This window comes from Colossoma macropomum, unplaced genomic scaffold (assembly GCF_904425465.1).
Source record: "Colossoma macropomum unplaced genomic scaffold, Colossoma_macropomum, whole genome shotgun sequence".
Lineage (NCBI taxonomy): Eukaryota > Metazoa > Chordata > Actinopteri > Characiformes > Serrasalmidae > Colossoma > Colossoma macropomum.
The window spans coordinates 10,231,727-10,249,797 of record NW_023494802.1 but is presented as its reverse complement, the minus strand read 5'-3'; the positions used below and the strand labels follow the sequence as shown (position 1 = coordinate 10,249,797).

General features: G+C 37.6%; 1 protein-coding gene across 1 annotated transcript; it reads left to right on the top strand.

Annotated features, from left to right (window-relative positions):
* The first annotated feature begins 4,297 nt into the window (after positions 1-4,297).
* Positions 4,298-18,048, top strand: tmco4 (transmembrane and coiled-coil domains 4). Its single transcript, XM_036590630.1, has 14 exons — positions 4,298-4,628; positions 6,281-6,431; positions 7,773-7,947; positions 8,058-8,085; positions 8,520-8,649; positions 10,034-10,131; positions 11,678-11,821; positions 12,006-12,125; positions 13,504-13,668; positions 14,151-14,287; positions 14,485-14,569; positions 14,793-14,910; positions 15,045-15,162; positions 16,469-18,048. Exons 1-14 carry the CDS (start codon positions 4,610-4,612, stop codon positions 17,111-17,113), a joined length of 2,133 nt encoding a protein of 710 aa, XP_036446523.1. The 5' UTR covers positions 4,298-4,609; the 3' UTR covers positions 17,114-18,048.
* The last annotated feature ends 23 nt before the right edge of the window (positions 18,049-18,071 follow it).

The window sequence follows — 18,071 nt, the reverse complement described above, 5'->3', positions numbered from 1 at the left end:
TTCCGCCCTGAGATCCACTTATGACATTTAAGTGGGCATAAACAACATAAACTGTCAAAATTAATTTTGACATGCACATTATTTATTTGTTTTTTTTAACTTTGAATTTTTGAAGTCTGATTTTGCTGCTGTACCTTTAAGACTTATGTAGGATATATGTAAGTTATTTATGTTCTGAATGGCTGCTCTGGACTGTGTCTCTGTCTATAGTCTGGGATAAAACACTGCTTATATTGTCGTGTGCAAAAGTTTGCACACCCTCGATTAAATGTTTTGTTGACTTCCTAAGGGAAAATAAGTTAACACAGCGAACACACCTGCACAATTTTATGCACAATTTATTACGATTATGATTATTTGTTGAATGTAACATATGTCATATTTAAATGTGTTCTCTGTAGAGGGTGTGTTAACTTATTCTCACCTAGAAAGTGAACAAAATGTAATTGGACTGGGTGTTTTCTAACTTTTGCAGACAACCTTAATTCAGCATAATTAGGTGGAGTTAAACTACTGTGTACTAAAGAGGAGGATATACAGTAATGCACTGGTTTTCAGGACAACACAAAAATGTGGTTTTAACAGCTATATTTTCAATTAATTCTATTTTCAGTGAAATGAGCCCTTTAAAAGACAAGCGCCACAACAAAAATGCAGGTACAGAAAAAGAAAATATTAGAAAAAACACATTGAACCATTTCATTTTAACGTTCAGTGTCCTGGAAAAAAATAATAAGACTGGGTAGAGATCACTCCAGATTAAACTCCAACCAGGTTCCTTTCAGCACGTTCCATCTGAAACTGATATCATCTGCAGTGAAATCAAACTTGAAGGGCGTATCTAAATCAAACCTTCAAGGGGATTTCCAGAACTCGTTCTTTTATTGTATCTCAATGATGAAACATTTTTTCTCAAGTCTCGCTCTATAAAGAAAGACTTCGCAAAAGATTTTTATACAGTGAGACTTTTATGTTTGAGTGATGGCACATTTATGTGATTAAGCACTTACAAGATGAGGATACGTCTCACAGTAACATCAGTGCAAACAGGCTGTGCTCTGTAGACTCAGACAGCCGAAGCACACACAGCTGAGATTCGTCTTTGAATCTACGGAAAATCATTTTGACAATGTACGCGCTCTGTACTAACAGTTACATAACAGGAAGTCTTCTTTCTAACATTTGTCAATGTTAAATATTAGTGTCCACTTATGCTTTTGTGAGTTTAGTACTAAAAACAGTCATAATTAATTTAACTTTTCATCCCTTAGAATTTTGTTGCTGTGCCTTTAAGACTGATAAATGTAAATGACCTCTTTTCTGATTGGAGGCCTCATTCAAAAAGCAGTCCAGGCTGAAACACTCCTTATAACGTCTGTGTGAATGGGCCGGGCTAAACCGCTGTAGGCTGAATAGACCACTGAAGTCCTGTGTTGGCGTAATGTCCATATATGGAACTCTGGGTCTAAGCATGAATTCTCTATAGCAAGAATAAATGAAGTTTTAAAAATCACCTCTATTTTGCCTCTCCTACCGTAGAGCACATTTATATGTAGTTTTGTATATAAAACCTCCATGTATGATATTTTGACAGTTTAAATCAGCTTATCAAAAAAAAAAAACTTGTTAGCCACATTAGCCTCATTAAAACTGTAAAGCTGAAGTCAGCTTCTTGTTCAAATTATTCCGTTCCACCTTAAATGGTGCAGCAGCTATAATAACGCCTCAGGTGACAGAATGTAACTGCTGCACCATTTAAGGTGAATGGAAAAATCAAACTGGTAAATGTCCCTAAAAGAATAATTAGGATATTTTGCGAGCCTAAATCAGCTTATCAAGAGTTAAGTAGTAACCTTAATAATAATAATAAGTAGTAACCTTAATAATAATTTTTTTACTTAATTAACATTAAAAACACAATAAAACATTTAAAACACTGAGTTACTGTGCTGTCCTAATGATGTGCACTTGCTTGGTAGGATTGCCTCAAAAGTAGGATAAATTGTTAGAACACAAGCTATGGAGGTCGTATCACTTTGTGGTTTGTCAGCCTTCTTTAAAGATGAGCAGCAGAGTATTAAAAGAGGTGAATACCACTTTTTCAGTCTGGTCATGCTGAGCAGTGTAGCCTAAGTGCTGGTAAGCTTGTAGGGCTACTAGATTGGCAAAGTGTGCTGGCATATTTTTAAGGAGGCTGTCGGTCTAATGTTGTCCATTTAGTGCACAGTAGCTTTAGCTTACATGTAGCAGTGTTCATATTTTGACTCTGTAATGACCTCGTAATTCAGAGGATCCAGTGATACTGTACAAAAAGAATGTTCACAGGACAAAATGTATCAGCTTTGGAACATTTTTGATTAGCACACGACGCGACAGAGAAATTTCTTTTAGACCCGGAGTTCCTGATGTCGGCATAAGAGCATATCTACGACTACTGAATGATGACAAGTATTTACACACTGTATCAAACTTTTTTATTTCAAAAAAGCAAAGTTTGGTTTCCCTACATACAGGCCCTTTAAAGCTTTTCTGATGTCACACAGATGTAGGCCTAGGAATAGTTCAATGAAAAATCAGATTCACACAATTTCGTTCTTACCTGTAATGTAGTCAATAATCCAAGACATGTTTGGTGTCAGAAGGTTGTTTCTTTAGTTTGGCACTGAAGCTATGAAGCTAATGTAGCTGACAAGTAATGAAAGATTATACCCTCCAGTTAGCATCAAGCAAACATCTTCCCTGCCAAACTATCCCTTTATGTTTTGTGCATATTTTGCACATATGGAAAGAAAGAGAGGAAACAGACTGAAACAGACACACTATCCTCCCACTTGAAGCAATGTGCTTACATGGACATGTTCTCATCCAAACAAAACCAGACTACTGTGTGATGATGAGTCATCATCCGCTCGAATAGACTTGGCTATTTTCAGAACTTTGTGGTTAAATGCATTTTACATTTACAAAAGTCACACCACCAAACTCTGAAAACAAATTTGGCTCTGAGGTGACAGCTATGCTTTATCAACTCCATCGGTTAAACTGAGTTTAAAGCAAGCTAATTACTAAGACTGAAAAGATAGAGACCCCCAATACTGAGCATTAATTATTGCTATTTAATATTATCTGGAAACATGAAAGTTATTGTTATATTAGTATGTCATACATGATAATGTAGACTACAGACTAAAATCCCTCAGTCCAAACTTCTCAGGTCCTTCAAGTTAAGCAGAAATTGCTGGATTCTCACCGAGTTACATATTGCAAAGGCAGTATTCAGAATACAGTTACCTACACTTTTAGGAGAATACTTACAGAATATTTACCCACTGAAGTAAAAAAATATGCACCATCTTTAAAAGAAGCACCAGCAATGCTTGTTTATTAACTATTTTAAAATCAGTGCATGGCTTGTAAAGACAAACTCTAAAGATAAACTCAAAAAACAGTTTCTCTACAAGGAAAGTTCCTGCTAACGCCTGAGTGGACTGGTAAATCAGTGTGATGACCCTAATTTGCATACAGACCATAAAGACTTAATACAATTCTATTTGAGGGGGGTGTAGGGGTTAGAGATAATGAGGACTAGCTTAAAGGAGACCTCCACCAATTTTTCAAAAAAATAAAAAAAGTCCATGTAATTAATTGAATGAGATGTAAACAAAGCTATTCAGAGTGGTTTGGTGTGAAATGCTCCATTCTGAGTCAGAATTGTTAACAGCGGTAGTGATAGGAACCAGATGTCCACCTCTGAAAGCTCCCTCACAGAAGGTTATTACATGAAGTGTTTATCTACATTGCATATAAAAACTCAGAAGAAACGTGTAGGTTCACTGGTCATTTTGGATAGTAAATAAAAGGCTATATTTGTGTTGTAGACATCGTGACCACTGGTTTTCTATCACCACCACTGTAAAGAAATCAGAGTCAGCAAGTTTCTCTATAATGAACCTTTTCACATCAAACCACTTTGAATGACTGTTTACGTCTCCAGGACTGAATTATTCTGAAATTTGAAAAATTGGTGGTATTCCCCTTTAAGTACATGTTCCCACTGTTCAGTAACAGAGCTGTTCTTCTAGAATGAGCTTTTCGGCATCTGTTGTATCTGTTGTTGTTGTTATAACTATTTATAAATTAATTAGATAGATTGTAATTATTAGCTGATTAGTTGGACCCACTTCTTAAAAAAGTTCACCAGTGAAGTTTCTCTCCACAGCATGAACGGGGGAGGTTGAGTCGGTGCTGCCCCCTTCTGGCCATTACTGGTAAACGCAGGTTGTTGGGTTTGCGGGGATTTCCACGAAGTATATGTTGTTCCAAGCATATGCTAATATGTGTGAGCTACTAACTGCGACAAGTACAATAATTATACAGCTATTTTAGTGTTTTATGCGAGTCGGTAAAGAAACATTACTTTTTAGTTCAGGGCAGACGAGATTAGCCTGTAGGCTGCGTCACGACACAGAGGGGTTGGACACGTCGAAGAAGGACAGGGAAAAAAAAACAAGGCTGAACTTTCATCTGACCGTCAGATAACTCACTACAGCTACCGACTGGCTCATGTTATGGAGTGAAACATTGTGGTTAGCAGGCTGCTATTGGGAGCATGGACTCAACAGATGGAGGTACTTCGGGTCTAGAGTTCAGTCCGGGTGGCTCGGCACGAACTTTAGCTCGCTAACTGACAAACGTTACTGGAAAACCGGTAACTGAAAGAGGCAGCTTGTTTAGCTAACCAGCTAAAACAGTTTGGCTAACACTGATATCAAGCCTTAATGAGGTTAATATTCCTAACGTCGCTCTTTAAAAAGATGGTTCTTCAAGAGTTCTTTAGGAAGGGGAATGGTTCTGTTTAAAACCATGAGTTCTAGAATAATATCATGCTTAAATGGTATGGTGAAATAGTTCTTCAGATTGATGGAGAATGAGTTGTATATGGTTCTATATGGACCCTTTTTGAAAATGGTTCTAAGTGGCACCAACAATAGTTACGATGTCAGGCTTGTAACAGTAGTATAACCCCTTTTGGTGCTATGTACAACCATAGACAAGGCATTCTAGATCAATCTGAAGAACCACCATGCGAAGAACCATTAAGGCATGAAATAGTTCTATATAGAACTAATTAATCCAGTGAAGCTATTCCCTTTGCTAAAGACCCCTCGAAGAACCGACTTTTTTGCAGTGTAACTGGATTATCAGATGGTTTAATTCCTCTATTTGTACTTTGAAGTAAAACACTGCCTCTCAGTCTGCAGATACGGTGCCATATTGCTGGCTAGTAAGCCCACCTACGTGTAACGTAACTGTAGCGTTACTAACAGCTAACGTGGACTGCGCCCCTCTGAAGTGATGCTCAGGCCTGACAGTACACAAAGTTGTGTTTACATGTGGTTTTAATGCTTTTGTGCGATGTTTGCAGTGGCAGTGAATGAGTACAGTTTGGCAGAAGAAGTGTCTCTTCACTGGGAGCTCATTAGACTTTAATTAATATAAGGCAAAATTACGACATTTATAGTTATCTTGACTTTTTTGCCACAGTATGCTTTTCTGGGTGTATCTTGGATGTCCCCAGGACTTAAAGTACACTGACCAACTGCATGATTCATTACGAGGAGGGCATCATTAGTCCTGTTTAATTCAGATCTAGTGCAGCACAGCATGTGAAACGCTAAATAAAAATCACTGTATTCAGTTTTTTAAGTATTTTTTAAATGTGGCAGTACAGAATTTCAGTCCTCATAAAAATATTTTTGCCATATGGCAGACCCCTGGCTCCAATCACTTCATGTGGATATTGACCTCCCCAAATTCAGGTTTATAATCAGTTCTGTGGCTGTTTAAGTATTTATGTAGTGGACACTGATAGCAGACAATAAGCTGTAATAAGATCAATTACTGTTGTTTTTATGTAATAACATTACATAATATTACATGTTACATGTTGTGCAGGAAACAAAATGAAGTGTAAAATTACATATTTGTAGGCAGATTTCATAAATATTATTAGGATTATTTGTTCATCTGCTTATTTCTGGTTGTTCATTTTTCTAAACACTGTGAAAGATACTTAAATTAAAAACATTCTAAAATTGAGCATAAGGCAGTGCTAAATGTAGTCACAACCTACTTAGCTGGCTCTTTCAGACTTTCTGGGCCTTCGCTAAGCCTGTGTTGCCAAAACGAGAAAATCGTGGTCTGGTCTTTATCATTTTGTCTTCACGTGATTCATGCATGTATTGTCCCTTTATTATGTGCTGTCACTTCATCTGTGCAGACCCAGGGGGGAAGGAAGCCAAACTGAATGGACAGGATAAGTCGGCAGCTGAAGCAGCTACTGGAAGGCAGCTAAGCGAGCCAGGGCGATTTGCTTACGCTGCCTTGTGTGGTGTGTCACTTGGTCAGCTGTTTCCAGGACCTGAACAAAGGTAGTAGGGAAAAAATTCAAAGTATGTGTTATTGTTGCCATTATTTTTAACCATTAGATTACACCACATCTGTCACCACCATGCACAGAGAGAGTTACCTGTTTGAATCCTTGGACTGACCGAGTTTTCCTGGTTGGTGACTGGACTGATGGTTGCTACTTCCAGGATCGTATATATGAACAGTTTGCCATTGCCCCTTTGGACAAGGCTCTTAAAGGAACCTAATCCCTATCTGCCTCATCTGTGTTATACCATTGATTACCACAGACAGCAGTTTGACTGTTCAGATAAACCCGTTGACATGAAACACACTTATAATAGAAGCTCATGCTTCTATTATAGCGGCTTTAGAAATCTCTTGTTTCAGGAATGCGTCTAAATTATTATAAATGGTAATCAAGTATATGCTACAATAAGATTAGGTTGAAAAACACCATGGTATTCTTTTAAGTATGGATGCACAATCATCACTACTTAAAAGGTAAAAATTAAAAAATGTATCAGGTGTTTAGGTTTGACCAAGATTTTAAACCAATGTCTGATGATGTATTTATTGTGTGGAATGTTAAGGGTGATGCTGAGCTGCTGTGCTAATTTTTTTGCATTTTATTCATTTGACTGCATTTGGAACCCTACAGACATCAATCAGTCACCTTTATATTCACTCAGAAATACATGGATGGTGTCCCCCACTTACAGTGTAGCCGAGCATGCGTGTACAAATATAGTGAAGAGAACAGGGATTGAAAAGTAAAAAATGGAATTTAAGAAGCTAATAAAGAAAGATAAAAATAATAATAAGATATAAGATAATAAGATAAAGATAAAATAACAACAAATTATATTGTAAAAAAACTAATAAAGCTAAATGGATAATAAGAAACTAAGACACTTAAAATTGTAGCTACAAATAACTAGGATTGTAAGCAAATAAGATTAAAAAAGTTGTTAAAGTTGTGAATCTGACAGCCAACTAAAATTATCAGTAGAACAATAAAATAAAAAAAAACTAAAATTAACTAAGAAAACACTAAGATCATCTAAAAGAGTTGCAGGCTGAGTGAAGGTGGTTAGAGATTAAATGTTAAAATGGGTCAAGTGACATTGCGAGTGGAGCGTTAGAGACTAAATGTTATATTTCCCAATGTTTCAAATCAAGATTAGAAATCATACTATTTATAAATATTGGGAATATTTATCTCTGCTGCCCCAGATGGAGCTGCTCTGCTTAGTGAGGCTGTTGTTAGGGAGCAAAATGACAAATTTCTGTTGTAACTTATTCAGTATTGAATCATTAAAGTATATCATATTTTATAAATTAACCTATTGACCTCCTCACAGAAAGTTTCGTGAGCAGTACCTGGAAGGGTTAGTGCAGTGGCTGGGTCTTGATGAGTCTGTCATGCCGGTCATGCAGGCTTTCCTGGCTGGACTTGGATGTGAAGGCAGTGACACCTTCCTGTCCATCCTACAGGCAGAGCCGCTACTCAGTGCAGGATCCTTACCTATTACACAGGTGTGTAAATGAACGTGATTGATCAGCCTATAGTAGTGCTTATGTTACGCTTATGTCACGCTTATGTCACTTGCGTCGTAATAACTTTCTCTGTTTTTGTTTTCTCTCAGGACCTTGTTTCATTCTCTCTAAAAGATGGTAAGGATCTTTTTAAATGTATGACACTGAGCTCTGGGCTGCTTGACACGGACAAGACTATTAGCAGTGTGATTATATATCTGTGTATTGCTGTTTACTTTCCTATATATTAATAATAACATATTAGTGAATCAAGAGCTTATTCAGAACACCAACATAAGGAACTGTGCTTGGTCAAGATGCTCACAGCACTCAAAAACACATTGTAATTAGAAAACTCATTACGTCCTTCTAAGATTTCTGTGTTGCAATGACCAATGTCGCAATAATGATTAAGACACAATATACTGCAGCTCTGCTCTGGATATTTTTAAACACGTTTGTTTAGAAAACAAACATGTTTATAAGAACATGTTTATATTTTCATTTTTTTCTGTTTTTAGCCCAAAAGTCTGGGTTTTTGTTTAGTGCTGTGATCACTGGTCCTGCTGTAGGTCAGTATGATGCCAGAGCCCGTGTCTTGATCCGACATGTGAGCTGCCTGCTGCGTGTGTGCCCTCAGCAGCTGGAGGACTTTGAGGAGACACTTGGAGAGCGGTTGAGAGAAGGAGGAGAGGAGAGCGAGTAAGAGATCAACCTTCTAATGCTTTCCCCAATCCACTGTTTTATGCTGTCTTTAAAATGTATCAGTAAAATGTACAAACATAAGGCTTTTAATGTTCATGTTATTATTTAGTAACGTTTTGGTCTTTTGGAATATCTTTAGGGGACTAATCCTTAGAAGCCTGGAGTTATTACTGTCATATTGCTCTGTTAATTAAATTATTAATGACATAGTTAATTTATCACATTTACATTTGATTTGCATTCTATATTGAATGGTTTGAGTCTGAGACCTACAGCATTTTTCTGGATGTTGCCTTGTGCTTTCTTAAATGCTGGGATCTAAACAGCAGTGCTTTAACCCTTAAAAGTAAAAAAATATAACTGTCATTTTGCTGTAATATTCAATTGCATTTACTAAATTACATGATGAATTGCATAGTTAATTACATATTAAGTTACATTTACTTTTGATTTATATTACAGTAGTTAAAAACTTTGAGTACAATGAATTTTATTTAATGTTTCACATATTGTACTGCACTAAATCCATTTAAAAATGACTAATTATGCGCTCTTTGTAGTGAAACATGCAACTGTTCAGTGTGCTTTAAGGCTTTAAGTACCAACGATAGCCACATGCTGAGAAAAATATGTTGACGTAATTTATTACAGTAACAGTAAACATTGTTGTATTGCACACCATTACATTTGAGTCTGCACAGCATTCTTTTCCTAGAAAACAAGACTGTATGCACAACAGTAACTTTTCCATAAAATTTCTCCTCTTCAACTTACAAGAAAAAATAAAAAGATCCATATGTTTCAGTGACCCAAGAGTGAAAAATAAATAGTATGAGATTAGAGATTGTTTGTTTTGGCAGGTCATAGCTGACGACTGTTAGGAAAATTTCACAGTGAAAACAGTCCATCAACATCAGTGACCACTGTTACAAGCCTATCATAATGTGTTAGTATTTATATGAGAAGAGCTCAGTGTATTGTGAGGCAGGTGAAACAATGTCTATGAAAAAATGTTCATTATATTTTTTAAAAGCACTAGTTAAATTCAGGCCTGTCTAATCATCATCAAAAGAATTGGCATATAATGTCTCAGGAATTCATTTCTGTATGCTATTTGCAGTTATAACCTAAAACCCATTTTAGTGAATGAAGTAAAATGATAATTTGTGTTTTCTGTTTTTGTGTCACATTGCATTCAGTTAGGATTCATGACAACAGTAAGTACAAGACCGTACATAAAACCTTGGAAAACATTTTGGAAAACAATTTTGTTTTCTCACTAAAGAACCCATTACATGTCTATAATGAGTCGGTATTCTGGGTCCCTTGCCTGTCCATTAGATTTCTTCCACTACTGACCCATGACTCATTTTTTCCACAGAGAAGAGTCATCAAGAAGACGAAAGAAAGAAAGGGGGCGCAGACTACGCCGTTACTTGCTGATAGGTCTTGCCACCGTTGGTGGTGGCACGGTAATTGGTAGGTAGAAACACCATTACATGTTTTTGTGTCTACAAGCAATGCTGTGTTATGCATTTGTTTCAAAAATTGACAAGCATCACTTTATGGACTGTGTATTGTGCAGAAAAATGAATTTATTATTTTTAATGTATAATTTAATTATTGGCAAAGACAAACATTCAGATAATATTTTTTATTTAACAATTATGCCATAACTTTGTTCTTTGTTCAACACTATTAATAATTAATTAGTCTAATAACAATTATGTTCAATGATTATGTCTGACTATGCCTATCAAATAGCCATGACAGACCACTACAAAATTCAGAATGCAAGTTAAAATAGACAAATTGATTTTATGCTATTAAAGACAATATCAAGTGATTGAATGTGGTTGAGGTATCTCCATATGGAGAGAACTTGGAACTGTGGTTAATCTTCCCAAGAGTGGCCGATCAAACTTCCTGCAGAGAGCACCTCGATGACTCATCCAAGAAGTCTCAAAAGAACCTGGATGATCATCTAAGGAACTACAGGTCTCGCTTGCCTCAGATAAGGTCAGCGTTCCTGTTTCCACCTTTAGAAAGAGACTAGCAATGGTATTCCTGGGAGAGCTACAAGGCAAAAACCACTGCTAACCAAGAGGAACTTAAAGGCTCATTTCAAATTTGGCTAAAACAACTTTATGTCCACCAAGCCTTTTGGAATAATGTTCTGCAGAATGATGAGTTAAAAGTGGTAGTTTTTGAAGACACTGGTCCCATTAACATCTGGCATAAAGCTGTCACAGCATTCCATAATAAGAACATCATACCAACAGTTAAATGTAGTGGTGGCGTGATGTTGTGATTATGTTATGCCAATTTAGGGCCTGCTCTCTACCAGAAAATCCTGCAGGAGAATGTCCAGTCATCAGTCTTTGATCTTAAGCGGTCTGAAGCACAAAAGGAAGTCCATCTCTGAATGACTCAGAGAAACTAAACTAAGGTTTTTGAAGTGTCCTAGTCATAGTCCTGACTTGAACCCGATTAAGATGCAAGCAGCAAGACCTTAAACAGGCAGCTCAAAAGCCCTCCAGTGTGGCTGAATTAAGGTGATTCTTTAAAGAAGAGTGAGGCAAAATTCCTCCACAGTGATGTGAATGACTGATCTCTGAACTGATCTCTTTCTTTGCAGTTGTTGCTGCTAAAGGTGAAACAACCAGTAATTAAATTAAGGGGGCAACTGTTTTTTCATACAGGTGTTGCAAAACATTTTTCCCTTAATAAATGAAATTATTTACAAACCTGGTTTTGTGTTTCCTCATGTTCTCTGTGTCTTATATTACATTATGTATGATTTTTCATGGCACTGTAACAAGCTGACTGGTGAGGTATCTTAAGATTGGATCTCTCTTTCTGAGTCATATGTGTTTAATTATGTGAGATGAGTTTAGGGGGCCCCCAGTAGTTAGGCCACTGGTGGGGACCCCTCCACTGTAGGTTATAAATGATCAGTTGTTGCTGTTTATTTCATTTACAGTGAACATCAATAAATATTTCTTTTGTTGTCCATGTGTCCTAGGTGTGACGGGAGGTCTGGCTGCCCCTTTGGTGGCTGCTGGGGCAGGGGCAGTGTTGGGAGCAGGAGGAGCCGCTGCTCTGGGATCAGCCACTGGCATTGCCATTATGGCTTCTCTCTTTGGAGCTGCAGGAGCAGGCTTAACTGGTGAGTGGACTGTGACCATCGTTATCTATAGAGTACCTAATTACCTCTCATACATGCCAGTGGGAGTCTGGGGAGCCTTGAACTCATGGCTCTCATTGTGCTTTTGATTTTTCCCTCTTTAAACTGTCACTTTGTTGTCATGTTGTACCGGCCATGCTGATTTATTTTTCTCACTCATTATCAGGCTATAAGATGAACAAACGAGTGGGTGCCATCGAGGAGTTTGAGTTTCTTCCTTTGAGCCCGGGGAAGCACCTTCATCTTACTGTGGCTGTGACAGGATGGCTCAGCACTGGCAAATACAGTCAGTGTTTAATGCAACATCATTAACAAGTCGTTGCATTTCTGTCAATTATTTCTATCAATCATTTAAGTAGATGATACATATTTTGTGCACAGGTAACAAGTAAGAATGTACAATATGCAACAAATTGTAACTTTTGTTCAAGTTTATCCCGATATTGATTTTTGCTATGTTGATATAGCAGAAAGCTGCAGTATGCAAAGGGGGTTCCAACAAATTACTGGTGTTTTTTTGTTGTGGCTATCAGTAATCTAACGAAGCTCAGATGTTCCAGATGAGTTTTTAATGGGTGTTTTCATGATCCAAAATTAAATAGACTTCCTGGAAAATGTGTATGTAGCTTGTATGCCGATATCCAATATTTTTCATGTACGTATCGGCCGATACCAATGTCGATAACGATGCAGATACATAAACATTTATAAAATAGAAAAAAACAGAACTAGCTTTACCTGGATTAGCGTTATGTTAAAACGTATAATTTATCTGTTGGGTTACACACGCAGTAAATTTAATAAAATGCAGACATTTTAGTGCAGTAGTGCAGAGTCGCCTAAACATTCTGCTCTTGCGAAATACAGTAAATACATCGTCAAATACCAGTTTGAAGTATCGGTCACTCAGATGCCGATATGATTCCAATATCATTGTGTGCTCCTATTTTTTTTGTTTCATTTTCATTGCTTTTCATTGTTGGACAAAGAAAATCTCAACAGCTATTCTCTAAATGCTCTGTGAAAACACTAGCCTGTTAACATCAGCATCAAATCGACAAGCAAGTCATTCTGTGGTGCTCACGCGACGCAGAGGTAGTCTGTGTGAAACAGGCCTCATCATGTCACATCAAAGGTTTACAAATGTGTTAAATGTTGCTAGGCATCTCACAACTGCAATATGTAATAAAATTGCATGTTAATATTGGGCCCTATTAATAGGACACCGGCTTTTGATGTTTGTATGAGACATAATGTGCAGAAATTAAAGGGGAAATCGATGGTTAAGATGTAAACAAAGTCATATAGAGTGGTTTAATGATAAATGCTTCATTCTAAAGAAACTTACAGAGTCAGAATTGTTCATAGTGATGGTGAAAGTAACCAGACGTCTGAACAGTTTAATGCCTCTAAAAGCTCCCTCCCAGAAAGGTATTACATAAAATGGTTATGAACATGCTGCCTATTTAGACAATGGCAAACATTGCAGCCCCCAGTTCTTATCACCATCTCTGTAAAGAAACCTGAGTCTGTGAGTTTCTCTAAAATGCACAATTTCACATCAGAACACTCTGAATGACATCTCAACCTTGATTCATCTGAATTATCCAGATGTTTTGAAAAATTTGTGGAATTCTGTTGTTTTTACTTTGTCATTCTTCTAGGTTCCTTCCAGGCCCCATGGCGCAGTCTGGGTGCCTGTGGAGAACAGTACTGTCTGAAGTGGGAGTCACGCTACCTGATGGATCTGGGATGTATACTGGACTCCCTGTGGGATGGATTAGTTAGCATTGTGGCTCAGGAGGCCCTCAAATACACAGTGTTGTCAGGTGGGTCTTCTTTGAGCTATGCCACTGAACATGGCACAATTTTGGATTTTTTGTTAGTTTAGCTGCACCGAAATCAACAGCTTTTTACGAAATTAAATATTGTTAAATCCCAGCACATTTCATTCACTGCAGTTTTTTTTGGGGACTGGCTTTGAATAAGGTTTTTGGCATTGCCATTGCAATAGAATGTGTCCTCAGTCATTAAACTGGCATGTTTTTCTACCAGGATCATACAGCCTTAGTGCAACATGATTCATTTGCTGTTATTTCTCAATGTAACAACAACAACTGTACCTTGACATGGTGAAGTCATTTCCTCCCTACACTTCAGAACAGAAATTTAATGCTTCACCCTAGGTCACCAAATATAATCTCAGAATAGCACATGCTTTTAATGTGTCAAACATTGACGTAGGAAGCTCACGGTTCAATTTGCTTCTTTATTTTATTGACTGAAGATTTCCCGTCTCACTCATGCGCAGGCATTGTTACGGCTCTGACCTGGCCCGCGTCTCTGCTGGCAGTAGCGAGCGTGATTGACAACCCATGGGGAGTGTGTCTGAGCCGTTCAGCGGAGGTGGGAAAGCACCTGGCCCAAGTGCTCCGGAGCCGGCAACAGGTTAGTGAGGTGTTAGATGGAAAAGTTAGATGAAAGAAGTTTCTTTTCTCTGCTCTTAATGGCTGCTCTATGTCGCTGCCCACATAGACTGAGAGAAAGTGAGCTGTCCACTCTTTGGTGGCTGCGCTCTAGTTCAGAACCACTAATTAGAATGGTGTCCTTAACTGCCTCTTCTTTGTGTCTCTACTTGAATGAAGGGAAAGCGGCCTGTCAGTCTGATTGGCTTTAGCCTTGGAGCTCGAGTCATCTACTTCTGTCTAGAGGAGCTTGCCAATGACCAAGGTGCATTTTTGTTACCTCTAGAACATTTGAACAATGTGTAAATGAGCACATAAGCAGGGTGAATATTGAAGGATTATTTAACATGCACTACTTTAGAGCCTTCCCTTTGTCTCCACTGAATGATGGAAAGGTGAAGACATTAATTTGCAGAGCTTGGGCTGCAGTGGTGAGCCTTATCTGCTCCAGCACATTGAAAGATGTGTCATGTCTCATTACTGGCCAGGTAGTGAAGGTGTCGTGGAAGATGTCATTCTGCTGGGAGCCCCTGTAGATGGATCTGAGAAAACATGGGATCGGCTCTCCAAAGTAGTCGCTGGGAAGATTGTCAATGGATATTGCAGGTTAGAAGATTACAAATTGCTTGAAAGCTTAGCACATATATATATATATATATATATATATATATATATATATATATATATATATATATATATATGAGAAATGTATCGGAAAAAAAATTGTCATTTTCTTTTAGAGGCGATTGGCTCCTAGGATTTCTGTATAGAAGTTCAGCTGTTCAGCTGTCTGTGGCAGGGCTGCAGCCAATCAGCTCCAGTGCTCGCCGCATAATTAATGTGGATCTGTCTTCTGTGGTAAGTAAATGGCACTGCTAACATCAAGAGCACTGCCCAGGACCACAGGATAGAAACAGACTATTCCTAATAAACATTTGAAAAATGGATTCAGACTTAGATTTTCCACAGTATGTGTCCTTTAACTCATCTAAGTTCCTTCATTTTTTAACAAAAGACTTACAGTATGCTATAGTATGTAGACATTTTTAAAATTTCCAAAACATACCATTCACTCCCCAGTCCATACAGTCCAAAAATATTGTAAAAAATAAAATACAAGAACAATGTATGATGTGTAGTGTAGAATTGTTTAGACACATTAAAGTGCCCGTACCAAAAAAAACCCTACATTTTCTTCTCCCTCCCTAATTTTGAGATTTTGATGTAGTATGTTAACATTTCAAAATGTAAGCTGCCTGTTTTGAATTGCCAGGGAAATTATTCACTCTTTTTGTGACGTCACAAAGTCCAACACATTTACAAATATCCATCTATTCAGCATTGAGCAGTTTAGCCTGTCCGTTTACATGAAAGTTATAAAGCGTGTTTCAGCTCAGACTGCTTTTTGAATGAGGCACAATACAGGGCAGCATAACATATACCAGTCTCAAAGACACAGTAACAAAAGCAGCCTGTTTAATTCTAAGGCATGGGAAAGGTTGGAAAATGGTCATTTAAAAATGACAGTTTTCAGTACATAAACGTTGTAACAGGAAAGTGGAAAAAGTAAAATACAAGAGAAATATAGAACATGGCCCCTTTAAACAGCCACAAAGGAGAGGATAACAATACATATATGTAAAGCAGCATCTTTTTGAAAGTGATCCTTAAAAACTGAACACATTAATTTGCAGAAAACTATATTGAAGTGAAATATTTTGGTGTATACAGAACATGTTAAACGTATTCACTCAGTTTCAGACTCTGTGCCATAGTAACACAGCCAAACCATGTACTCAGCTGTCCGTATTGACTGGCACAAGAAATAAGAGTCCTTGTGACCGTGCGTAAATAAAGGAATCTGTGATAAGCAGCGCACATTCATTGGACATTGAGCACAAGTTACAGCATAAGAACCTTGACCAGGGACTACGCTTTAAATGGTTTAAACCATCTGCAGAACTTTATTTTGTAGATTGCAGTGATATCTTTTTGTGCTCCTGTGCACAAATAACATGAATCTAAACAACAAACAAGGACAAGTGAATGTTCCTACTAAAAAGCAGCAAATATCCTAATAAAGAATGTACATTGGCTAAAAGTATTGAGAAAGTCTAGCATTGCTAGCACCCCTACTTTAAACTGAATTTTATCATGTTTTTAGGTCAAAGGTCACTTGGATTACATGCGTCAGATGGACACTATCCTTGTAGCAGTTGGTGTTCCTACCAAGGAAGGAGCTGGCGTTATGGCTGTCCATCCACAGACACTGTCTGTAGCTCAGGGAACTCTAGACATGCCAGCTCAGGCGATCCAGTCAGCCAAGGAAAATGGACAACATGAGAAAAAACCTTTAACTAACTCAAACAACAATGTGGAGACTAACACAAAAGAATTCACAAAGACTGAAGGACAGGAATATTGTGCTGAGGGTGAGAAAGAAGACGGTTGGGATATTCCAGACATTTCAGACTTATTAGACTCGCTCAGTGACGCTGACCCTGGTCAAAAGGACAGCAGTGTTTGTCATGCCACTGAAGGCAGCAAAGGCCCAGACTGTCAGGGCAGAGTGGAGGAATCGGGTGAAAGTGACATAGACACTGAACACATGTCCTGGGACTGGGACACCACCCACTGGACTACTGAGCACCACTCAAGACGAACTGTACAAACCACACAGGACCAGCTAGCCAATGGCAGGCCAGCTTTTTCTCAGCCAACTGCAACACCACCTACACACTCTCTTCAAACCCCAGACCCAGAACACTCAGCGACAACAAACGTGGACTCAAATGGTAAACTAGCTTAAATCAGCACTTCTCAGGCCTTGTCCTGGAGTGCCCTTGCGCTACCGAGTTCAGTGCTGTAAAACACCTGATTCAACTCATCAGCTAATTATAAAGCTTTCCATGAGATGAATCAGGTGTGTTAGTAGAAGGAAAATATTAAACTGTATAATTCAGGGGTACTACAAGGCTGCGATTGGGACATACACTGCAAAAAATGTTATGTTGGCAAGCAAAAGCATCTCAAACAAGAAATATATGTCATCGCTGCCAAACAAAAACTTTTTTTTACATAATTTTCAATTAATGTTCCATTTTCAGTTTATTGGAGCATACAACATTATAAAAGTACAATTTTATATTAATAATATAAAAGTTAATGTAAGCCCAAAGCTAACAAAGGAGCCATGAGCTAACATACTAGTCATAATACAATGATACAATATTATACACTGCAATACAATTTAATACAATATATGTTATGTTGTTATGTCTCTTATTTGTAGACATTATTATGTTACAACATTTTAAATGTTAAATTATTTGAAGTGAAATGATCTTACTGCACTGACAGATAATCGGGCCTTTTTCTTGATACAATCACTGTATAAATAAATATTTAAACAATCATTAAATATTCTTGAAATCTCATAGTGACTAATATTAGATATGTTGCCTTCATTTAAGGTGCCTTCCCTTGCCAACATATCATTTTTTGCCAAATACTGGAATAAAAGCAACTGGAATCTTTTACTGATTTGTTTAAACTTGTCATAAATTATTTTAAAATTGTATTAACTTCTCGATTGTCTTAACAGCTGACACTGTGAATGTAGAAGTAACTGTTTTTGTAGCAAACAGCCTTGTGGAAATTTATGCTCAGCTTTGCTCAACTCTTGAAAGCCCATGTAGATTCTTAATTAAAAGCCTTGTTACCGCTTAACGGACAGCCACTTGACATTGTGGTGGGTATTAGTGAGA